This window comes from Ostrea edulis, chromosome 7 (genome assembly GCF_947568905.1).
Source record: "Ostrea edulis chromosome 7, xbOstEdul1.1, whole genome shotgun sequence".
NCBI classification, from domain to species: domain Eukaryota; kingdom Metazoa; phylum Mollusca; class Bivalvia; order Ostreida; family Ostreidae; genus Ostrea; species Ostrea edulis.
In genome coordinates, this window is record NC_079170.1 from 58358139 (window position 1) to 58384777 (window position 26639).

General features: G+C 34.5%; 1 protein-coding gene and 1 long non-coding RNA gene across 11 annotated transcripts in view; one reads left to right on the forward strand and one right to left on the reverse strand.

Moving 5' to 3' along the window:
* LOC125655910 (voltage-dependent calcium channel subunit alpha-2/delta-2-like) overlaps nucleotides 1-26639 on the reverse strand; it is a 134263-nt gene that overhangs the window by 79591 nt on the left and 28033 nt on the right. For 8 of the 10 annotated variants that reach the window (XM_056144819.1, XM_056144816.1, XM_056144818.1 and 5 more), the window contains exons 4-14: nucleotides 20272-20337; nucleotides 18892-19030; nucleotides 18655-18786; nucleotides 17728-17785; nucleotides 17533-17583; nucleotides 15280-15379; nucleotides 12811-12879; nucleotides 11455-11544; nucleotides 10783-10908; nucleotides 3320-3404; nucleotides 2972-3021 (exon numbers count right to left, since the gene is read on the reverse strand). In XM_056144819.1, the coding sequence (XP_056000794.1) occupies nucleotides 2972-3021; nucleotides 3320-3404; nucleotides 10783-10908; nucleotides 11455-11544; nucleotides 12811-12879; nucleotides 15280-15379; nucleotides 17533-17583; nucleotides 17728-17785; nucleotides 18655-18786; nucleotides 18892-19030; nucleotides 20272-20337 (966 nt within the window). Of the gene's footprint in view, nucleotides 1-2372; nucleotides 2469-2971; nucleotides 3022-3319; nucleotides 3405-10782; nucleotides 10909-11454; nucleotides 11545-12810; nucleotides 12880-15279; nucleotides 15380-17532; nucleotides 17584-17727; nucleotides 17786-18654; nucleotides 18787-18891; nucleotides 19031-20271; nucleotides 20338-26639 lie in introns of all 10 variants that reach the window. The other 2 variants (XM_048886444.2, XM_056144812.1) reach the window with 1 other exon arrangement.
* Nucleotides 492-12637, forward strand: LOC125655917 (uncharacterized). The gene is made up of 3 exons (XR_007362925.2): nucleotides 492-621; nucleotides 731-781; nucleotides 12616-12637. It is a non-coding gene; the product is annotated as an uncharacterized LOC125655917 (long non-coding RNA).

The following is a 26639-nucleotide window of genomic DNA, read 5'->3' on the forward strand; positions in this document are numbered from 1 at the left end:
AAAAATCAATGAAAAAAAAAAATTGCAATTATATAAATGTATCAATGAAAGCACTGGCATTCATAAAGTGAACACAGAAATAGTAAAAAAAAAACAGTCATAAATGTCCACTCCTCAAAAATAATAATACTACATGTAACAAGAGATCCATAGGCCACAATGCTCACCTGAGCTACAGGATTTATTTGGTCGGAACACTGACAATTGCTCCACAGTAAGCCAAAACATGCCATTGGACAACAGGATGCACCCAAATTATTTCAACAAACAGTAATTTTTATATTTCTACTGAGAGGTACCGGTATTAATTCTAGATTTTAAAGATTCTCTTATCAATGTTTGGATATCTGCTGTATATATTTGTACACCTTCTGTGTCCCTAATGGTCATGATTTGAAGAAAATTGGATCTAAACTACATGTAGAAACATGTGTCACCAATAGGGTACTTACAAAAAGAAATTGATTTTAGTTGATTTTCTTCTCATTCTCAACCTAATTTACATTAAATGCATCTTCTGCTGTTTTTACAGATTTTGGGGCTGTTTCAGCAGTTCTGTTATTGCTATTTTGACCAGTGAAAGAATTTCCCTCCAGAATCAGGCATTTTCTTGCGAGACAGGTGCTGCTATTTTTTCTGAGATGAATTACTGTGAGTCAGCTTCATGATTGTTACCATTGTATAAAAAAAAAGATAAATGTATTGAATCTTGGACATATTGTATCTACAGAGGAGGTAATTAGACTGGAAACAGGATTTCAAGCACCTGCTTGAATTTAAGGTAAAGAAACTAGTGCTTCTTTAAGGAGGTTGACACTTGAGTTTACAATTGGTTAATTCTTCAGTTTTAATCCTACACTGGGGTCTTGTGATAATCAAAATTTGTATATAATCTGACTAGTATGAATACAATCTATAATTTGTTTTAACTTGACAACGAAAGAGTAAGTTTGAGATACAGTGTATTAATTTAGAGATGGAATTTCTTGAGTTTGTTCTTTGTGTAAAGTTACTCTAAAACATCGTTTTATTCATTAGAATTTTTGCTTTGTGTAAAGTGACATAACATTGTGCTCTGTTTAGCCTAGTTACTGACAGTAAAGCTTTATCGGAAATTAGTTTTGTATGCCTATCTTAGCATGATAAAAGAACAAATAAATACATAAACTTTGAAATCTTTTTATTAATGCAAAATAAGTTTTTTTTAATTTTGAAATCAAATTAACAACCTGACAAATACGAAGGAAAACATGTTGAAACGACCCTATGATCTTGCTGGTAAACATTTCCAGTTACTGTAAAATCTGAACCATATGGTCGGATCTTCAATTTCCAGATTTCGATCTCTCAAACTTTCGATGTTTTATCAAGGTCCCTTGAACTTCAAGTCATCGAGAGTCACCTGTATTATGATTAACTCATATAAGAAACTATTTTTATTTTAACACTCTTTTCTTCTTTAAAAACTTGACTTGACCATGGGCAGGTTGTCAATACAAAATTCACTAGCCTACACAGAAAAAGCACTTGTCCGGGTCTCTGGTTATGAGGCACTTGTCTACACAGAAATGAAAACTCTTGTCCAGGGCCTCTAGTTTTGAGATACTTGTCTACACAGAAATGAAAACTCTTGTCCAGGGCCTCTAGTTTTGAGACACTTGTCTACACAAAAATGAAAACTCTTGTCCAGGGCCTCTAGTTTTGACGCTTGAACAAATCTGAATCTACACTACACGAGGAAGCTGTATCCACATCAGACAAGGAAGCTTTCAAACAAATTTTGTTATCTGACTGTTATTTTGGTTGTTAAAAAGAAGAAAAACACCCAATCCTATGTTCCCCATTTTAAAATATTTCCCCCTGGAATGGGGCTTAATTGTCCCCTTATTTGTAAAATTTTAAATATTCTGGTGAAGAAGCCAACAGAGTGAAAATTTAACTACGAACATACCTACAGACTGACTGACGACAAATAAATTTTAATCAGAAAAGCTCACTTCAGCCTTTGGCTCAGGTGAGCTTATAGTTGCAATAACTCAAAATAAGTTTAAATTCTACACAACTTATTCTGCTTGACAATTAAACTTTAGAATTTTGAAAGCAGTGCTGTTTAAGAGAAAGAAGTTGCAAAAACGTCCTAGGTATGTGAATACCATATGCTAGCCTATGTATGCTATAAGTGGAGAAAAAAAAAGTGCCACCGATAGGAGGGTTACATAAAATATCTGTTTTACATTCTTGCCTTGATAAAGAAAACCAGATTTTACAGCATGTTCACTTGTATTATGATTTTTAATTGTCAAGTGAGATTTTTTAAGACATGAAACAGATATTTTGTATGACCTTCCCTACTCTTGGTGAAGATGAGATACCAAAGATGGACCCTGGGCTCCTGTATAGCTACTGGTCCATTTGACATAGTCGGTGTGTTTCAGGGCAAGAGGTCGTGCGACCACCTCCACATACTCCTAGTCACCCGTCACAAATAAGATAAAGATCATTTTAGTCCCTGATACCGTGTAGATATACCATGCTGTATCTTGCAATTCAAAGACAACATATCTCTTTCTTTCTCTCTCTGTCTCTCTCACAAACCATTTCTGTCACCCTTCCATAATCAAAACATTGTATATGCAATCTACATCATATTATGAGTTCTGTCAAAGATTATGCCAGTTAATAGGTTACTGTTCAAAAGAATTCATAAAAATCTACAATATACCGTTTGACATGTTTATTAACTTTCATTGAGCTATACAAACCATAATTATGCCATAATAAAAGAAAACTATTAACCTAAATAGACATGTAATGCATGTAATATTAAACATTACAACCAGGGGTTAAAGAAATATCAAGTCAGACACCAAATGGGGATCTTCTCCGTTTTTCAAGTGATATATTGGTAATTCTAATGATAATTTCCGATATCTTTACATGAATTCATTTAGCCTTCTATGGTATTTCCTACCTGAACTCTGGCTCTTATTGCACCCATGGCTGGGATCTCAGAAAATCGACCTATAATAAAGTATTCTCAAATAAACCTTTATACATTCTTTTAATGATTCTTTGTCCTTTGATCACGAAAAACTAAATACAACAAACGAAGAAAATAAATACTAGTTGTCTCCCTAGATTCCTACAAAACTTTTGTGGCCATTTTAATCCTCAACCAATGTAATACTAAGCTAATACTTAATACAGTGTATTTGAATTCAACTTGTTTTCATTTGAGCTTCAGTGCTTGTGGTGCTTATGGTGCTATAAATATCAGTATGTTATGCTAGTTTATCTTCAATCAACATGATTTTCAGACCTCTGTTTGCACATGCCATCCAGGCGATGTCCTTGGTCGGGTTGGGGTTCTGCCCTACAGCGTATGTGAATACCCGAACTCGGTCCTACAAACAGAATAGAATTCATCTCTTACACTATCTCATCAAATTACTCAGGAAGAAATTATTACCTCAATTCCTGTGACTGCAAATAAACAATGAATTACAAAGTACCTAAATTCCTCTCACTGCAATCAAATGAGAAATAATAAAACTGTTGAAGAAAATTCCAGGGGTTCTGGGGCATTTCTTCACATATCCATAATTCACTATCTCTGTGTCATGAATATTCTTTATACAATATACAATTACAACTAATTTGGTATCTAGAGACAGATATGGAGAGGGCTGCTGTTCAATCTACATGTATCTATTAATTATAAAATATTGTTTGAATCAAAATCTAGAGACAGAAGATTCACATGACAAAATCAGTTGTTACAGCTAAAACTTGAATGTGCTTTAAATGTTGTTCTATAATTATAAGCAAATTTTCATATTTGAAGACTTCACTGACAGAAATGATCTAAACTTAAATAGCTTCATACTTGCCAACCTCCCACATGCAAAAATCTGGTCATGACCCTCTTTGGAGAGTTAAAAATCTGGTCATAACACATATAAACTACATTCACGACATATATACCATGATTATACAATATTATACAATATGCACTTGTAATAGAATTATTTTATTGAAAAGAAGCCTTGTAACTTACAATGAGAATTAAAAATAGGAATACAGTGAAACTTCTCCAAACCGGCCCCTCAGAAAACCGGTTCTCCCTGAATATCGGCCGATTTTCAAAGTCCCGGCAGAAATCTTAACATTTCCTTACAAAGAAAGTCTTACAAAACCGGCCACCCCTGAAAACCGGACATCGGTCACTTTTTAAAGTACATTTGTTAACAAACATGTGTAATTTACCCTTAACATACCGGCCACTTTTTGAAGACAATAAAATTTTGGCCAGGAGTTGATCAAGATCGTCCAGGTGTGCAAATTGACTGACCAACCGGCCAGGCGAGAAATTATCAACCGAAGGTGTGAAAAACACTAGTGGCCTCTTTAATTTCTATTGTATACCTGTGCTGTCAAGGGTGTTAATTGACACTTAGCTAATCCAAGAGACCCTTCCAAATTCTGTACAAAATATAAAAAACAGTTAGGAACATATTGAATGAATACAGTATCAAACGCCATATTGTTTCACCATACTACATGTATCGTATGGATATAAGCGGTATTTAAAGTGTCCGTTAAGCCGTTTTCAAAGTGTTTCTTTAAATATTGTTTATATAATAAAGAACAGAAAAAAACAAGTCTGATCACTCAGTGCTTTTTAATATGCGAGTTATTGCACGAAATATCAAAATATTGCTAATCCACACCTTTACGATAACGAAAACGGGCTCTACCGGAAGTGACGCCAACTAACATCATTGGCGCCATTCTCAATGCAAAATTGGTAGAGCTCGGTAGTGATTATAACATCGAAATGGCTAGTAAGAATAAAGGACGGATGTGCGTTGTGGCAGGTTGTAGCAAAAGACAAGCAGATGGAGTTTCGGTGCATATTTTCCCAAAAGATCAGCGTCAGCGAGCAGCCTGGGTTCGTTTTGTAAAGCTAACAAGGGCAGACTGGCCTGGGCCATCGCAGTACACAGTGATTTGTAGCGAACATTTTAACGAGGATTGCTACGAGGCCCGTTTTTCGCTGATGAAAGACTTCGGCATTCCTGCGAATAAGTGTCTTCGTAAGGGATCTGTGCCATCGATATATCCTAAGCGGAAGAGGGATGAACTCAACGACGCCTTTCTTCAGTCTCCTCAGCTCACGACCCCCCCGCCCGAACGAAGAGCATATGCAAAGCGCGCAAAAAACATGGTAATTTTCTTTTCTGTTCTTCGTTGTTGTTGTTTTTTTAATCAAACACACTCAGAAGTATTATTCCCACAGCGATGCAGGTTTCAACTTAATAACTTTATAAACAATGTACATGTCTAGCTGAAAGTAGCCGATGTCTAATGCAATCATTTCCATTTACCATATGAAACAATATAAATCAATGTACAGTAACATGTTAAATACAAAGATGTCCTTTATTTTGACTTCATGAATTGCTGGACTTCACGCATCAGTGAGGCGAGACAGTGACACAGAAGTGCAGTGGGTACAATGCACCTGTCTCATAAGCAAATAGCATACCTATCTGATTATTTGTTGAATCTCATCTTCGTAATTAATTACTAATTTACTATACTTGCAAAAATTTGAGTGTAGGTAAATTTTTAGCTAAGGATCTATATGAGTTGCTTGTCAATTCATTATTCCTTTATTTAGACTATGGTACTCAGTAAAACATTTTTTTTTTTCATCAGGCAAAAAAAATTGAGATGGGATGCATGCTTATGTTTTCTACGTTTCTTGCTTCATTGTTGCTTTCATGCTCAGATTGAGGATTCGGGGGGGGGGGGGGGGGGGGGGGGTGGGGGGGGTGGGGGGGGGTGTCCAGACCCCCACCCAGAATTTCCTAGACTTAGTACTGCATTTCCTCAAGCCTCAAGGATGTGGTTACACTTGTAACAATTGTTGCATTGGTTCATTATAGATATTGACAGAGTTGCTGTGTGACAACAATACAGAAATACCAGTAGAGGAAACCCATGACTGTTAATGATAATTATTAAAAGATAGATTAATTTTCTTGGTCTCCATAGGCTTAAAATTCCAAGAAATATTAAAATTACAATTTCATATTTACTACTGTACTTTTTAAAAACGTCAAAACAAAATTGTTAATGACATAAAGCGATAAATGTAAACAGAGTATTTATAGGTAAGAGGAATTCCAATAATAGGCCTCTGTGTTTTCTTTATGTATCCTGTTGTAGATTTTCAGTTTAAAATTTGATGATTTCAGCGAGAATATTTCTTGTAATTCATAATTACCATTAGGTACAAGCGGACTAATTTAATCTCCACCGATAATTGATCATAGATTACCAGATTAAATTGAACAGTACCTACTTTGTGAATATTGAGATAAAACGTCTATAATTGCTAAATTCTCGTATACCGGCCATCCCTCTAAACCGGCCGTTTTTTCCGGTCCGAGAGCCGGCCGGTTTAGAGAAGTTTCACTGTACTTCATGAATCAAATCTATTGATTAAATTTACATGATAAAAGGGCATTGAAGATTTCATTCTTTAGTATTGACCAAAAATTAGTGTTTCTTTTTAAACACTGAAAGTCCTTTCAGTATATGCATTGCTGTTTGGAAGAACAAGGGAAGTTTGAGCTAATTTTGAAAGTATTTCAAATCAGGGACCTATATAAACATCCCCGCATTCAAAGCATGATTTGAAGGGGAACTTACATCTCCAAACCTAATATACAAGCACAATTTAGATATAAAATACAATTAGCCTTGTACTATCATCGATCAGTTTATTTCATCCAGTGAAAGTTTTTTTCCAAGATTCTTTTATTTGTACATAAATACATTTGTTTTTGTTGGTGTTGTTCCTGCAGGCCCTGGTGACGATCTCATTCTATGGGGAGCCATTTTGTAATTACTTCTTACTTTGATTTGTTAAAACATCTCCTGGATAATTATTAACACCTGTACTTATAATTTACCATTACACAGCCTATTGTTCATTGCCATCGGCATTGTTTATATAGATCCAAGCTTGGGGTGATAACTGGAAATGACATGTGTGAAATAATTTACAAACCAAATTCAGAAATCAGGAGATTTTCGGGTTGTTTAGAAAAAATCTAGTGAAAAGCATGACCCGCTGGGTCATAAAAAATACTCGGGTTATGGGTCGAAAAATCGGGAGTAACCCGACAAAATCGGGTGAGTTGGCAACTATGAGTAGCTTACAGCAGCTGTGAAATGTCTGTGCATGCAGTCTTGAAGTCAACTAACTCAGAAATATGATCCCAATCAAATTAAACTTAATTACCATAAATGATAGCAACTAAGTAATAACTATATTATATACATGAGCAATATAATTAATACTTATCATATAACCTAATATCAAATTTCAGTTTCCTAAGGTGAAGCACAGTGGAGAGAAATCAGAAATCTACATTGGAAAAAAGTCCAGACCTATAAATCTCATAAAAATAAATCAACTGTGATGAAACTTGATCTGTAAACAAACATCAGGAAATCACATTACCAAATTTCAGCTTCCTAAATCAAAGCATGGTGAAAAAAAAGTCCAAAAAAACTTGTGACAGATGGACAAACTGGAAAATATTCAGTGAAACTAGTAGGGGATTAAAATTTAGAATTTTCCAAAGATTTAGCTCTGCCCCTAAGGTGTATCAAATTCAAGAATTTTGTTTCCCTTACCCTACCGACTCTTCACCATACTTACATTATTATCTGATAAAAGTACAGAAAGTGCATTCATTTCCTTTCATTAAGTTAAAACTAATAAATTATCAAATGAAATATACAGTCAAAACTGCCATAGCGACCCACTGTATTAAGCGACTCACTGTCGTATGTGACCATAAAAAGTTCCCCCCAAGACGTTACTCTATATATTGTACCTGTATTAAACGACCACCTGTCTGATGCGACCAACGACCATGATTTTTACAACCTTTTCGTGTATTTTCACGAAATTTTACCTCTATTTAACGACTGTACATTTTTCGATTACAACGTGATTACTACTTTCGATTTCGGTTGAGCCGACTATTCTGGGAATTATCGCCCCTAACACTTTCGTTTTCAAACGCACGACTATTCTGGGAATTATCACCCCTAACACTTTCGTTTTAATACGCACAGTTTGGCGATGATCTTGTTTAGTCGGCCCTCTGAATAAATTATTATACCCAAGCTGTCAACATGCAGTATGCAGTGTCGTGTGTGGTTAATCTATAAAACCCGAGTTGTTGTTTATTTAACAAAATCAAGGATCAGGGAATCAAGGCCGGTGTATTTGAAGGTGTGAATTTCGACAAACTTTAAGAAGTGCCGAGTAGGCAAGATCGGAAATGAAAATCTATCACTTGTTATACCATTATGTTCAACAGAGTAATAAACTGCCCGATTGCGATATAAATCAGGTAAATATTGTGCTTGGGACTGAAATTTTAAACGGAGTATTCACAGTTTTCCTGCATGAGATACTCGAGGTTTCCAGAATAATGACCGGAACTAGCGGTTCACTTCGACATGTCCCGAGTATTTGATACGTCCGAGTTCAAGAAAGTTGCCTGCATTAGTTCTAAGCTTAAAAGATTTGCTGTGCAAATACAATGGATATTGTGATTTATTTAATGTTTCTCAACTTGAATAACATTTTTCCAGCATGTACTGTACAAAAGGAGACGTAACACTTCACCATTTGCTTTCTTACCACAAGCATTGCATTTTTCAGTTACACTGTACAAGTAGGCTATACATAAATACCCTTTACAACAAAGTGTTCATTAGTTTTAGAAAATCTACATGCAGTTCATAAATAATTTTTAAATCTCATGTAAATGTGTAATATGAAATGCATGCAAAGTTTATCATTCTTAAATAGATTAAATGTAATTTTTGATGAATAAAAAATTATGATACAACACATTGTATTCTAGATTTTTAACTACAGTGTATTATTAATTTTATTTTACAACTATTAAATCCGTACTTGATATTCTTAATGATAAATTCCAAATACATGTAGTCATTTTCTCCATTGTACAAATTCTTTGCGAAATTTTATCCATTAACTGTGGAAAATAGGCAACCTGTATTAAGAGACCACCTGTCATATGTGACCTTTTTTCCATTCTCCATTGGACAGTCTCTTAATACAGGTTTGACTGTATAGGTCATTGCACTTTATAAAATGTGAAACATACAAAGACAAAATCATACATCAACATCAGAAAATCGCAATTTTCCTTAAACAGCATTATCAAAATTTCAAAAAAACTGGTTATAATGATATAATAATATTCATAAGAATTTCATGAAACTGTTTCTTTACAAAAATATACAAAATGTCTGTGAAAAATAGAGGAAATCTATCTCACAATGCACTTGATAAAGAAATCAATGAAAACAGTTATTGTGCTTGGATTCAATATTTTGAAACACATCATTGATTATTCATATATAACTTGGACTTTTGAAATATTTTATGTTGAAGAAGACTCCAACAAACTTTATGTTCCTATCATGAATAAATCTAAATATATCGTTGATTTCGCAAAATCTTATAATGTCACATGAGGTAGGAATCGAAATTAACTTTTTTCACTACTAGCAAATTTTAGCTAATGGATTATTTTCCAACTAGCAAAATTGACCTTTTACTAGCATTTTTCAGCAGATTGCTGTTTTACATGAATTTAAGAAAACAAGCATGTCTCTATTCAAAATATAGGGAAACTCTTTAAAAACATTCTTTAAAGTGCAATAATAAAGATAAAATTGAGAGTTCTTTCATTTACCATTAATTCAATGAATTATCAGACAACAAACATGTATCATTGGTGCATGATGAGGATCATAGGGTACACTTGTGCAGCGTACTCGCTGTCCAGAGATCTACCACTTATTTACAACATCATGTGGTTTGAAATCTTGAAGACTGCTAGCGTCAATTCAAACTATATGTTAAAAACTTTTGGAAATTTCATCTAAAAAATCTAGTTGAAAAAAACACGAACTAGAAGTGTTTGACTATAGACTACAACAGGACACCGCCTGAAGCGGTGACACTAACACTTGCTATTTAAATCACACGTCTCTGAAATGCCTGAAGTGTGCTTGAAGTAGGCCATCTTCGATATCACTGACTGAGATGACCTTGGCCTTAGTTATTTATTCGATCCACATTTACTTTTTCAATACTTATATAATCATTCTGTAAGTCGTTTCTATGCACAAGACAAAATTATTGTAAACTTCAAAGTACAGTAAATAAACCTAGAAAATCTGGAAAAAAGATCTTTTTTTTCACTTAAATTACGATCACTTGTGATTTTTCACTCGCAATCTAAATTTTTAACTTGCATTTAGCGAGTATTTCCCCTTAATTTTGTTGCCTGACATGAGGGTGGAATTACTTCAATTTTCATAACAATTGGTCGGGTATTTTCTGAGAAGTTGAAAATGTTCAAAAGTAAACATTGAACACAACAGAAGACTGATGGACATGGATAGTTATAGTCACTTGAGTGACTCAGTTGACCTAAAAACAAAATACAAAGGATGTTGCTGGGAATTCAGAAAAACTTCTTGATAAATGTAAATTGGCTACATCCTTATTTAAATTAGCCAAGTGTACAGTTCTGCTGATTTCATTTCTTTGTACTTTAAAACATTTATGTAAATGCTTTTTGTACCAAATAGGTGGAAGACTGAGACCTTTTAGTTCTGACCCTAACTTGTATCAGTATACAAACTTACTTGAAGAGGTCGGTTAAAGTTCCGCCTTTTAAAAACTTCATCCCCATTGTCAGTGCCTCCATCAGTCAGAAGCATGATCATTTTGTTGCAATGTGCACCGACTCCTGCCTCTGTGGAATTCTCAAACTGAAACCATACCATACACTCCTCTATAAGTATTTTGAAATTACAAAAGTTTGCTTCAATACTTCAAATAATATCAATTTATTTTACTGTCAAATGTTTCTTTTTCCTTTATCATGCAGATCTTTTTTTTTAAACAAACCCTCCTATTTTTCATTAGTATGAATGACATTTTTTCAAATAACCTGGACATTAACTGTCCTTGACCATCATAATGGCACATTCTGAGGTCAACTTTTGCGTTAAATCTAAACTCCTAATGCTAGATGCCCAGTAGTAAAAAAGGTTCTTAAACAGTTTATACTTTTGGAGTGACCAAATTAATTATCCCAGCTTTCACTGAAGCAAGACATTTTATGAGCCAGCTAGTACATCTCTTTCTGTGCTTAGAAAGATTGAACTACATGTATAAGGAAGTTTGAAAGGATAGATGTATCAAAAGTTTTAACTAAATAAATGAGCTTTGTTTTTTATACAAAAAGTAACATCAAACTGATTGAATGTGTTAATCCTTACCACATCAAACTGATAAAATGTGTTAATCCTTACCGCATCAAACTGATTGAATGCATACTCTAATCCCTTGGATATGTTTGCCATGTTATTAGCTTCCAGGTTATCCACAACACTAGACAAATACTGCAAAGAAAACCATTACTGTAGATTCGAGGTTATCCACAACACTAGACAAATACTGCAAAGAAAAACATGACTGTAGATTCCTTATTTTACACTAGTACTTAATATCACGTATATTTCGGAATTTACATTACTCTATCATAACTTTTTCTGTTACTGCTCTCTTGCTCACAACATTATCAAACTTAATATTGAATTCTTTCAAGTTCTTAAAATATGTCAAAGTTTCTAACACAGTAGAAGTTAGTTAATACGATGTTTTATTTTCCAAGCAATTTCAGCGCATTAAGCGAAGCATCATAATAAACTTCATTCAAAAGCAGGTTATACTGAATGTAATGTGTTTATTTTCTCTTGTCGGAATGCATATTCGTTTCAGTTGAAGTGCTAAATGTACAAAATTAAAGTTTCCTGGTTGAATATTTGAAAATAAAATACTGAAAACGTTTGTTCTTTTAAAATTATTCAATTTCAGCTGTAGATAACGTATCCATCATCCAAAAGATTTTTGTGTTTTAAATAAAACATCGTAAACTACTGCATCATCGTATCAAACCACCATCACCATAACCGAACCCCACTGTATCTAAATTGCAACTTTCTGTTCTTATTTTCAATTCATAAGGTCCCCAGAAAGTGTTTCTTGCAACTTGAATACAATAAACATTGTTCAGGTCTTTTGAAACGACATAAGCAACCAGTCAGAGTGTGTTTGTTTAGAAGTTTAACATACCTCTGGCTCCTCACACCTCATGGTCAATGAAGACACCCACAGCATAGTTGTTTGTACAAAATCTCGTTATAGTCTTCCTAATTACCAATATTACTTCATTTCTTTGCAATCGTTAAATTACAAACCCATACAGCTTCCAAATATTTTAAAGTCAATACTCATTTAGTCATGTAGAGTCATATGAATATATGAAACCCACATCTTAAAATCCAAAGCCCTAATATCTATTTGATCCTATGACTTCATCATGAGATCTGTAACAAAGTTTACAGAGTGAAGCTTTTGTCTGAGGCACATTATGTATTTCAATTCTTTCATGTTTCCTGAAATAACCATAGATGCATGGTGTGCAAAGAAAACTGAAGAAACCCAAACATCAGCAAGTATGATGGGGTTACATTAAACATCTATCCTATAATTATATTGAAAATATCTGTAACGTGAACTTTTTGCTGCGGTCCCCTGAAGGGCTGACAGTCGAGTTTGTATACTGTTTTTGACATGTATTTGGTGACTCCTAGTCGATTTCATACCTTTTTGTTTCTGTAGTTAGCCTGCACAAAACCCTGCATACAGCCCACTGTCTCAGCTTTGTTTGAAAACTGTAAGGTATTGACAAAACTTTAAAACTTACTTATCATTTTTCATGAATCATCAAAGTATGATAAGTGTGGTCTAATGAACAATAAATATTTTAGAAACATACATGCCCCTCGTGTGGCAATACTGAAAAAGATCAACTTTACATTTAGAATGTCTGTAGTGACAGTGAAAAATATAGGTTGTCTACAAGACAAAGGCAAACATAATCATAAAATTGACTTCTCAAGATACTGAGCAGACATTTCCAAATAACCCGTCAATTGAGTCATTACCTTTGACCTTGTGACTTGAAAACCAATATGGGCCATCTACTCTTTAGGGGGCACCAGTGCACAAAGTTTGATGTCTGTCAAACAAAGGGTTCTCAGGATTCTGAGCAGACCATATCTTATGTAGAGTAGTTTGACCATTGATCTTTGATCCTGTGACCTCAAAATCAATACAGGTTATCTACACCTTATGATGTACCAAGTTAGATGTCTGTCAAGCAAAGAATTCTCAAGATATTGAGCAGACAGTATCTTACTATGTCCAGTTTGACCCTTGACCTTGCGACTTGAAAATCAATAGAGATCATCTACTTTCTAAGGGCAAACACTGTATCAAGTTTTATAATTATCAAGCAAAGGATTAGATATTAAGCAGACAATATTTTATGTCCAGAATAGTTTGACCATTGACCTCAAAATCAAAAGGAGTCATTTACTCCTTGGGTAGAACAAGCATACCAAATTTGATGTATGTCCAGCAAAGCATTTTCAATATATTGAGCAGACAATATCTTACTTTGACCAGTTTGACCCTTGACCTTTTGACCCCAAAATAAGTAGGGATTATCTACTCTCTAGGGGCAAAAAGTGTACAGTGTCAAGCAAAGGGTTCTTGATACTGAGCAGACAATATCTTACTATGCATAGTATGATCCTTGACCTTGTGACCTCAAAATCAATTTGGGACATTCATTTCTTTACACAAACCTGTGTACCAAGTTTGATGTCTGTCCAATAAAGCATTCTCCTTGGACAATATAATACTGAAAATCAATAGGGATCAGTTTGGTAAATGTCAAGCAAAGAGTTCTTTAGATATTAAGTGGACAAGACTTGGTCTACAGACTGACTGACAAGTGCAAAACAATATTGTCAATATAGCAATATGCACCCTCTTTTTCGAGGAGAGGGGTGTGTGTGTGTGTATGTGTGTGTAAAAATATGTCTGTGTCCATCAATAGACTGAAAATGAATTGGTGTATATGTCATATCAAAAAATAAAGAAGATATCAATCATAATTTTCTCCCAATGTTATCCATTTAAGAAAATGCTGCATTTCCCCCACGAACTGGTAAAGCAATACTACATGTACATAAAAAGAAAAAAACTTATGTAGAGATATGTATTACAGTGAAATCTGTCTATTCTATACACTGGGAGCACTGAAAGACACTGTGTGTCAGAATATACCGTATATAATCGCCTATAAGTCGGTTGTATTTTTTAAGGTTATTTTGTAGGAATTTGCCATTGACCCGCTTATAAGTCACTACAAATTTTTGTCAGAATCGGTTGACAATTTCAAGTCAATGCTCTAGTGTTTTTATCTATGTTTCAAATAATATTTTGAGAAATTTAAACGAATCCCTTGATCTATTTTGGACAATGATCCCTTGTTTACCTAAGCAATTATGGTCTCCTAATAACCAGTACCTGACACCGTGTTTACTTAGTGGCATGCGCCTCACGAAAACTGTCATTGTGGGATTCTGGTATAATTCATTGTATCAACAATAGAGTTTTTATGAGTCAAGAATGATGATCTAAATTATCTGTTAACAATATTCAATCTTTTATGAAATATATTTCAGCTGGTATACATATGAATATTTCAATATTAAATCAGGTTCGTAATTCAATTTTACTGATAAACGATAGATTAGTTGAGTTGAAAGTATTAATTACCGGTATGTAAATAATTTTTAACTAGATAAAAATATGTAAATACTTGTACTTTATACATAATTTTAAAATACATAAACAATACAATATGTCTAGATATTTGTGAACAATAAATAAATCATTTGTGTGGTAGTCCATGATAATCGTCGGAGTTGTTTAAAAAACACTACATTACGCCACCCAGAAAAATACCAATCTTCTTGGGACGAACCTACAAGTTGGACATAGAGTTTTGGACCAAAAATTGACTCCCAAAAATCCGACTTATAGGCGAGTATATACAGTACAGTGTAAAAAAAAAAAAACAAAGAAAATATGAAATTGAGAATGAAAATAAGGGTCAGAAAGCCGAGTGAAATGGATTGCACAGGTGTTGGATTAGGCAGTTTTCACTGTACTTAAAAAATATTCAATTGAATCAAGACATATCAAAAGATTAAATGTACCTTGACAATTTGTACAAAGTCATTTTCTCCGAGGGTGTCTAGGATAGACTTGACAGCCACAATCATCAGCTGGAGAGACTGACCCACCACACTGCCACTCCTGTAACCATGACGATCAGCTCAATCACATATCAAATTGTCAGGTATCAGCAATAATTGAATTTGTCAATTCTATTTTCACACCTTTCATCCTTGCAGTCCTTTCGCAGAAGGGCTAATTTCAATTCATGAAGCTATCACTTTAAAGTGTCTCGATACTCCATGATGTTTTTGTCAGAAAGGGATATTTTCCTTACAGGTTAAAGTTAAATCGGAGCAGATTATGCCCTGAATAAAGAGATCTTGAACCAAAATTTATTGTGCCATGTTAGTAAATATTCCATATCCTCAGTACATACTGCAAAACAATGAATTTGATCTTAAAGGTCAATAGGTGAGTTGATATTAGGGGTCAATAGGTGAATGGATATCAGAGGTCACCTGGTGAATGGATATTAGAGGTCAATAGATGAGTGGGTCTTATCGCAATTCACCTTTGAATTAGAACGCTTTGGCCAATATAGTATTGCATTCTGTGACGACACAATTGAATCTGTTTGTAATACAATTGCGAAATGCAACAGAAACTCTCATTGGTCCATATGTATAAGTCCGCCCAAATTCCCTTATACGGGAGTAGTCGGCATTAGAAAACATTCACAGCTTTTGATGATTTCGTTCGTTGACGTAGCCATGTTAAGTAGTTGGTCAATTCAAATCCCGGTTTATTTCCATACTGACACAATAGCGTCTAGATGTGAACTAATACCCTCATAAATATTTTAGCTAAATATTTTAAGTAATATATTATCCCAGTTCCATTAAATGATAATTATTCAAATAGCTAAACTCATGGCAATGCAGCTTTCATTAGTCTGGGTCGGTCTCCATCTCTGCCACACGAGTGTTAAGGACCATAATGGGCTTATGTAGCATTTTCGTTAATCAAGAGCTTATTTTACCTTTACAAAAACTATATCTTTTAATTTCTATTAATTATTCGTGTTGATAATTAATGAAGAGTGAATACATAACTTACAACCAAATTTATGAATAGATACCAACACCAACATAGTTCGAATTGACCAGCTACCTAACATGGATAAGTCAACAAATGAAATCATTTGAAGCTGCGAGTTTTCGGGTCGTGTGTGGCTTTAATGAATATTTGAAGGTATGTTTGGACACAAGTATAGTAGGAAAATATGTTAAGATTTTTTATATTGAATTTATGAGACAGCAACACAAGAATACACCGATAACACGATATCAGGCCTCAACCGTGCACAGCTTTTTGTGCCCCGTAAATCGAAGGTTTTTTATAAGAGCTGGATCTGTAGCTCTGTTCTGTCACAATATTTTTTCAGAGAGCTACAGTTCTCCAGGTAGTAATTTTCTAGTCCATCCATCTTATATGATCACCGGTCACCTGAATCAGCTCAAGAAAGTGGGCAGGCTGTAATCGGCCAATGAAAACTCTTGTTGTATTACATCAAACATGTCATTCAAACTGTTCGATCGTCTCATTCAATTGTGTCGTTACACAATGCAATACTATATCGGGTAAAGCGTTCTAATTCAATGGTGAATTGCGATAAGAGATGAAGACACTCATCCCAATAAGATTTTTAATATTTATAATTATTTTGTCATGCTCTACAAGTTAGTTATCATAATGTTTACATCTTAGGAATAATGCCCGAGATTCACAGTATTTTCACTACAATATACCTGATGCTATGCAATGTTACTGTCTAAAACTTGGACAAATACATACACAGTGTATATGTATCTTCAACAAACAAACAAGTACACATCAAGTCTATGCTTTTGTTAAGGTACTGCTATTTGCATTTGATAAACACACTATTTCATGATGGTGAGATTATAAACCTGAAGTAATGTAAAACTAGAAAATTGTCCGGGATATTCATTTTAGAGAGAGAATACTTAAGCTTCTGCTTTACACAGTAATAACAGATTGATTGGTTTTACAGATATCATATATTTCTAAGAGACTTAAGAGTGAACGCTCAAACAGCATCTGGCCAGCAGCATTTTGCAGCAACGTTATTGATTGTGATGTCATAATTGCTAGTGATGTTGTGGTCAAATATGGAGACTCCTTAAATGACTATTACAATGGTACAAGGCAAACGTGTTCACATATTGCACGGCTATGAAAATAACAAATTCAGTCATTCATTGTCTTACGTGTCAATCAGAATCAGCATGTCTTTTGGTGAGCTTGAGCCTTGTGTATACCTAGAAATCATATGTAAATATAATAAATCAGGGTTCAATAACCATCGACTTAAACATTTCATTCAAGATGTCAGAACTTTGATTAATACAGTGTGCATTGATGTATAACTATTTCTAACTCTCTATTTCATGTTTGATACCTACCATGGTCTACGCCTAACATCATACAAATCTACATCATCTGTCATCTTCCATAGACTTGCTGTAAAGAACAAAATTCTGGTATACTACAATTGAAAAATTTGTTTTCCAGACCTCTGATGATGAAAAATTGTGAGATTTTTGCAGTAAAAGCTGGTATCATTGTCTGAAGCTGGTGTGGAATATTTTTTCACCATCGCAGTCTTTGTGTTTTTTAGTACTGTTTTTGCTCCCAGTGACAATAGAGAAAATGACATACATTGTGAAATGTACTGATCACTCTTTTATTATGCACAAAGTTCTCATCCAGTTTGTTAATTTTGAGGAGATGTGGTTTCCTGCAACTGATTTTGTCTCCAATGAAATTAATTGTCAATGAGTTGTTCATATTGATATTGGTTCGATTTCATTCTACATATCAAGTGGAAACAAGAGGCCCATGGGCCACATTGCTCAAAAGAAACCTTACTTTTGTGACAAGACAACCTTGAAAATTTACACAAAAATAAAATTTTCAGGAATAGAATTGATTTATGGGATGTAGCAAGCATGAAACCGGTGTCTAGAGTGACACCCTTCATATGATGTCCACAGCATTATTATGAATGATTACTAAGACCATTTATCCAAGAAATGAACTAGCATGGAATTGTACTTTGGAGAAGGCTTATATAGGCTGCAAGCCTGCTGCCTAATCCATTTATGTTTCATACATAATAAAATATTGTTTAAATTAATGGTACTTTTAACCATTACATTATCGTAGTGCACAAGTCTTAGAATGGTACTTTTTACCATTACATTATCGTAGTGCACAAATCTTAGAGTACATTGATTGATTATATATATATACTTAAACAGAATTCTGATTCAGTCGTACAATTTATTTCTGCATGAACAAAATTTTGCATTTTTGCTAAATGTACTAACCTGGAAATGACCTCATAAACCCAGTCTGGCTGCCAAAATACTGCCATAGTATCTCCTTGTCATCCTCGTAGTTCTCCGTGAACACCTTATCCAACTCATGAGACCACATCAAAGCATTGAGAATATCAGGATCTACAATTTAACAAAGTGGATGACAAAATGCTTTTAGAATTATTTTGAAGGTTTAAAAGGATGTCTAGTTCTATTTAAGTACAGATTGTTGCCATGGTTGCTGACCTTTTTCGTAGATTTCTACAGGGATGTGAACAGATGAGACAGTGGTGTTGACGCTTTGTCGAAACTTCTCATTGGGTGTCAGGATGCTAGACAAGTCGTTGTAAGAGGGATCCTTAGACTTGTAGTAATTCACTAAATTCTGAAAATAGACTCATTTTTTTTTGTCCACTTCCTGGTATACAGAGTTTTACCATGGTGAAAGAAAGCATAAAGTAAAGCTGGCAATATCTATAATAAACAATTATTGTTTAATCATTAAACATTTTATTGATGAAAATGCATCCCTAGCACAATTTCTAACTTTAAATGGTTGGAATGGAAAATATCTATAAAAATAAAATAATTTTTACATACAACCTATTCATGCAATTAATAAAACTTTCTGTATTATCATTGAAACAAGTGAAGTACACTGTTAACATCTGTAATGTTGAGTAACTTCGAGGCTGAGTCTTTTATGTTGTCTGCGCAGTAGTGACTCATGTGACTTATAAATGTGCTGGTTCCATCCATGCACCATAATCCAGGACTTACCTAAGTTACCTAACTGACTTATTTTTCCCTTCATATACTAATGACTTGTTTGACTTACTTTTTCTGCTCTTCATGTACAGTGAGTTTTCAGACTTGCTTATTCTTCCCTCCATATAGCCGTGACTTAATTGTCTGACTTACTTATTTTGCCCTCTATGTACAATGACTTGTTTGACTTGCTTATTCTGCCCTCTATGTACAATGACTTGTTTGACTTGCTTATTCTACCCTCTATGTACAATGACTTGTTTGACTTGCTTATTCTACCCTCTATGTACAATGACTTGTTTGACTTGCTTATTCTACCCTCTATGTACAATGACTTGTTTGACTTTCTTATTTTGCCCTTCATGTACAATGACTTGTTTGACTTGCTTATTCTACCCTCTATGTACAATGACTTGTTTGACTTTCTTATTTTGCCCTCTATGTACAATGACTTGTTTGACTTGCTTATTCTACCCTCTATGTACAATGACTTGTTTGATTTGCTTATTCTGCCCTCCATGTACAGTGACTACTTTAACTTGCTCTGCTTTTTAAAAAAATTTTTATTATACATGTATATATATAAAGTGGAGGGGATCAGAAACCCTTGAGTCAGGAAGATACCCTCTAAGTAGCAATGACTATAGTCTGACTTACTTATTTTGCTCTCCATGTGCAATGACTTGTTTGATTTACTTATTTTGCCCCCCCCCCCCCCCCCTATGTAAAATGATTTGTCTGACTTGCTTGTTCTGCCCTCTGTGTAGTAATGACTAACTTATTTTGCCCTCCATGTACAATGACTAGTCTGACGTGCTTTATCCTGCCCTCTATGTAGCAATGACTTGTCTGACTTACTGATTCTGTTATGTCCTTAGTGAAGTTATGGTTGGCTGCTGCAGATTCTGCCACCGTTACAGCTCTCTAGAACAAACCAAGTCAAAGTGGTAAATCTCATGAAAACTTTTGTATTTTGGAGTATGTAGAATCAACATAAATACACACCATGTCACTATGACATTATCTATGTTTACTAAAATGTTTGTTGGCTCTAAAAATTAATTTGACGAACAAGAAACACAGGATATCCATATATCTCATCAGGAAAATCCAAAACCTGATTACTCATTCAGACAATACAGTTCACATGCAGCAGCATTTAAATCATGAATAATTCTGTAAATTCCATAGCAAATTGGGCTAATATAGTCTCTTAGAAATAAACCAAGTGAACTCAAACAAGAGGCCCATGGGCCATATCACTCACCCGAGACACTGTATTTTCCCATGTACATTCATTCTCTTTATCTAAAGTTTTAAATCCCTATCTCATCAAAATTGTACCACTGTGGTTCTTGAGAAAATTTCAAGAGTTTTCCTATATACAAGTACATAGAGGATGTAACTCTCGATGGCTCAAACTTCGATCTCTCAAAGTGAAATCCCAATCCCAATTTTTTTCTCTATATAACTAAGCAAATTGCTTGATCTTTGGATCCCATAAAACATATATTTCATTGTTTTTACTCTCAATCTCTCCAAGTGGTGGTATATATCATATACACACTTTCACTCAAGCGTATAATTATTTCCGCTTGGACCTTATCTGGATAATGGTGAATGCCTCAGGGGGCTAGCATGGTTGTGTTCATTGTTTATATCGGTAACACATTGCCTGTGATTCCTTGTAGGGTGGAAGTTAATTGTTTAATTGGTCAATTTGACCTTCCCCCTATGCTTCGATTTTGTTATATATTTGGACAATAGTCAAATTTACAGCTTGTTTGGACTTGACAATGAGACAAGGAAATATTGTTATTTAATTAGTAGAAATTGCATCTTTGCGTAAAGTGACTGAAAATTGTGACGATTGTGCTGTGTGTAGTTAATGACTGCAAAACTTTATTATGTAGGAGAAATTTGTAGTGTAATAATAAGTGTACATATATCTTACCATGAGAAAAGAACATTATACATCAACTTTGAAAATAATTTATCTATGCAAGATAAAGTTTGATGTTGTTGAAATCATGTCAATTACCTAAAAATATGGACAGTATGAAAAAAAAATTCCGGGATATTGTAAATATGCACTTCGGTTGTTATAAAATCTGAACCATAAAAGTCGGACCTTTAATTTCCGGATTTTACTCAACCTTTGACATCTCAATCGCTCAAAGTTTTATCAAGGTCCCTTGAACTTCGAGTTATCTCGAGTCACCTGTATATATATATCTCTATGTAAAACTTCATTTAACCCCCACCCTTGTCCCTGATATCAAGGTGAGAACAAACTTAAATCTTCATTTTTTGAGAATGTTTTCATTTTGATTTAATGAGTGAATTTTCCCTTGTGGTTCTTGAGAAAATGATTTTCAAAGAAATTTCTTAGTATATGCATTTTACTCAAAATATAATGGAATTCAGGAACCAGCTTATCATTTTCTAATAAATCCAAAGTTAAGAATTAACTTATAATAACTTGATCTTTGTCGTCCACTTTGGAAAAACAAAATTTAGATTTCAATCCCAATCTAATACATGTACTAGTAAACCCTCACAAAACTGACGTGCACTGTCATCTGTGTTACAGTGTTGGTGATTGTGTGTACATGAGTAACACAATCAGCAGAAATCATAACTTATGGGAATCATTACCATCAATCAGAAGTTCCATTTGAGAAATTACAACACAATTCATATATGCCATTATGTTGGTGGTGGTGCACACATCATTGACTTGATGCTGTAGAATACATTCAATTTCACAACTAGCACTTAACTTGCTTTCATAAATAGTACATTCCTGCTAACAATCATATCCGTGCTCCATTATCACACAGTAATAACAAGTGTCCCTGGCATGCAGCACAAAATCATGATTCCCATTCATTTTGTTGTTTTGTTAAAGTCTGAGAGCTTTACCACACTTCCACTCACCAAGCTCTGAAAGTCACCAATTGCCAGACTATAGTAACTGTGCAAGATGTCATTGTTTACATATGTAATTCTATGTAATTCTCAATTAACTTGGTACCAGTCAGAATTGGAAAGACATGGTAATTAAGACATGAGAGACAAAGGGCTTGAGAATTACTCTAAATGATATAAGTAACTCAAGACCAGCCAAGCCTTGGTTGGACCAATAACCCCCCCCCCCCCCCCCCACACACACACACAAAATACAAGTACAAATGGAGCATAGGTCAAGTTGTGGAAAATTTGAAGATGTGCTTAGTTGTTTCCTTCGAATTGAAAGTTGTACATTGTGAGCAGAGTGAAATGGGAAACACCTGTGACCACTTGTGACCCAAAGACCATTTTCCAATCTCAAGAAAAGGTCCTCCTCATCCCACAGCAAGTCTGTATATGAACTTTCATTTAAAGGGACTGATTCACGATTTTTCTTCAAATTTTGTTTTTCACTTTAAATGATCAAAATATAGTCTAATATGTTTAGAATGTTTCACAAAAAAATTAAGGTTATTCCTCATGACATAAGCTCATCATAGAGAGTTTATTATTTGTTTTGAAAACAAAGATTGAGGTGTGTTATTGTTTACGGGGTTTTCAAAATAAATGGATATTGATTCAAGTTTAATAAATATACCACATCTCAAGTATACTTAAGGTAAAATGTGTCATTTAAATGTTGAAATTTGTGATTGTACAAAATGAACATGCTTTAAATTACAAAATTAATGTTTCACTGGTTTGCTTGTTTACATAAAAAGACTTGAGTCTTTGTTTACATAACAGAGAATCAAAGCTAAAATATTGCTCTTATCCTTGCATTCAGACGGTCCAAATTTTGGTTGTCAATATTAAATGAGGTATATTTTTGATTTTTAACATCAAAATTGAAAAACATTTCTTTCGAAAAACGTAACTTTAATTTCAAGTAAAATGAGAAATCACATAAAGCCATGAAACTTTTTTTTATCAGTTTTCAGTTTGCTTAACCCCAACACAATAAAGGGAATGAAATATGTTGACTAATTTATATGAAAAGAGAAATAAGTTAAGGAACCAACACCATTTCACTGCCATCCACCATCCACTGTACACTTGACCTTTTGATCCCTAAATCAAAAGGGATTAAATTATCTTGATCCTATGTGAGTCTGTGAAATTATCGGATGATGACTCTAGGTGAAGGCGAAATCTCTAAGGCCAGTGGAAAATGTTTTCCTATCAGAGTCCAGTTTTCTTGTTCTTGATCAGTGCTCGAGCTGGGCTTCGCCATTGGCGAATTTTTTTCAAAAATGGCAACCAAAAAAAATGAAAGTGGCGAAAATCCCTTTTTGCAATAAATTATATTTTAAATCCTTTGTCAGTGACACATTATCGCCTGTTTGTTTATGCAGTCAAAATCTGTTTATTCAGTCAACGCGTGTGACCGAAAATCTCACGTCGCTCCAGTGCACAGAGCTGGTCACAGCCTCAGGTAATTTATGGCTGCAAAAAAGTTGGTGAATGATTATGTAATAAAGTACATCGGAGAGCTGTTTACCCTGCTGTGGTCAACTGTTTAACATTTAAAGTCTTATTCATTATCGTGTTATCATCTCCACATTAATGTCAATTCTTAACCAGAGAACCGACCGGTAATCAAATTGGCCATATTATTGTGTATAATGTATATATGAATACATCAATTGTTTGTTTTTGCGGCCAAACTCGTTGATTACAAGATTTTGATGTTGATGTGTTTGATATTAGTTCGAATATTTCATAATAATTTTCTTTGAAGTTCGGTGCGCAACAGTATAAAAATGTTAATCTCATAAGACTATGCACCCCATTCTATTTTGACACTAAACTTGTAGCTTCTGACCCTAGTCAGTCTAATATTAAAATAAATATCTATGTTTGGCTTTATAAACAGTCAACCCCACCTGCTCAAACATCTGATTCTGTCCAAATTGCAAAATCTCCCATACAAAAACGGAAATTTAATAGGGAATGGTTGAGATACGACTCTAAATTGGGCTTGATGTTTTGTGACATCTACATTTCGGGCAATGTACACAAAGTTTTCACTGAGGGGTGTAGCATCATGAAGTTTATATTTATATGATTTATTATCTGAATTTTGATTTCCATAATAGAATTTATCAAACAAATCAACTTCTTATTATTTCAGAAAGAAGTGTTTAGGTATGGTAGCTGGATATGATTAAGTACTAATGTAACTGCATGATTCAAAATGCTAAAATAAGTGTAATGAATAAAATAACATATAATATGATGGAAATAATTGTAAAGCATGCAAGGTGAAGATAACGAACAGTGATTAATCTCATAACTCCTATAATGGAATGTGGACTATGTCAGGAAGCTTTCATGTGAATATGTAAACTTTTCTGGGAAGTGATTTTTCAGAAGAAATTTAATGATTTTCCCTATATATTTGTATGTAAAACTTTGATCCCCTATTGTCGCCTATCTTACCCCCGGTGGCCATGATTTTCATAAACTTGAATCTGCACTATGCCAAGAAGCTTTCATGTAAATTTCAACTTTCCTGGGACAGTAGTTTTTGAGAAGAAATTTTTTAAAGATTTTCCCTATATATTTGTATGCAAAACTTTGATCCTCTATATTGTGGCCCCATCCTATCCTCGGGGGCCAAGATTTGTACCAACTTCAATCTGCACTATGTTAGGAAGCTTTCATGTAAATTTTCACTTTCTTGGCCCAGTAGTTTTTGAGAAGAAAATTTTTAAAGATTTTCCCCAATACATTTGTATGCAAAACTTTGATCCCCCTTCTGGCCGCATCCTACCCTCGGGGGCCATGATTTTAACAAATTTAAATCTGCACTATGTCAGGAAGCTTTCATGAAATATCAGCTTTTCTGGCTCAGTGGTTCTTGAGAAGATTTTTAAAGATTTTTCCTATTGTGGCCCTGCATCCAACCCCCGGGGTCATGATTTTAACAAACTTGAATCTGCACTATGTCAGGAAGCTTTCATGTAAATTTCAGCTTTTCTGGCCCAGTGGTTCTTGAGAAGACTTTTAAATGACTCCACCCTATTTTTGCAGTTTTGTGATTATCTCCCCTTTGAAAGGGACATGGCTCTTCATTTGAAGAAACTTGAAAGCCCTTCACCCAAGGATGCTTTTGGCAAGTTTGGTTGAAATTGGTCCAGTGGTTCTGGAGAAGTCAAAAATGTAAAAAGTTTACAGACAGACGGACAGACGACGGACAACAGGCAATCAGAAAAGCTCACTTGAGCTTTCAGCTCAGGGGAGCTAAAAAGGGCAACCAGTACTTCAGAACAAGAAACTATTTTCCTACATCATATTGGCAGTTCCCTTGACCTGAGACCTTTGGATCCCCAAAACAATAGGGATCATCCTCATCCATTGGCGGGTCTGTGTGTGAAGTATCATGGCTCTTAGTGAAAGAGAAATCAACTGAAGAAACCAATACGCCGGTTTCGAGATATGAACTCTCCTGTTTAGGAGGCGCGTATAGCACGCGAGTTGAAGCGAAAGTGGGAAACATCACCAATGAAAACAATAGCGACCGCTAAAAATAGACATGTCTTTAAACATAGATTCTTTGCTAAAACCGCAACTCAAACAATTTCTTATTGAACGGGGAATGACTGTTAGTGATTATAGCGTCCATCAGCTTCGGGAATTGGCTAAAAAAGCAGTGGATTTAAAATTACCCGTGTTGAAAATGCCCGATGACACCAGAGACTTTCTTCATCAGAGAAGCTGTGTAATTATTGATGGAAAAATAATTGAATTCCCAACTGTATCATCTCCGGAACTGAATAAGTGGTCAGAGGATTTACAACATATTCCAGTTTTTACTCAAGCTGATGTGTTTGTTTATTTACTCTCTAAAGCCAATGTGGAGTGGTCTCCTGTCCGTCTTCAGCATTACAAGTCTGAACGAGGTTACAAATTGTTTAAATCTAATCACATCCACTCTGTTCATTGTCATGAGTTAACTCACAACCATCTATATGTAAAATCGCTGTGTGTTAGAGAGACCTCACAGTCAGCTGATCCATATAGGACATGGTGCCTGCTTAATTGCACTGATGGGAGTTGTACCTCTGCTGGCTGTGATTGCACTGGGTAAGTAATGTTTAATATCAAAATTAATTATAACGATTAAGTTTCACATTACACAATTTCAATTAGGGTTGTTTTTTTTTTACATTATGAAATAATCATGTCATCAGAGAAAGTAAAACTGCTCA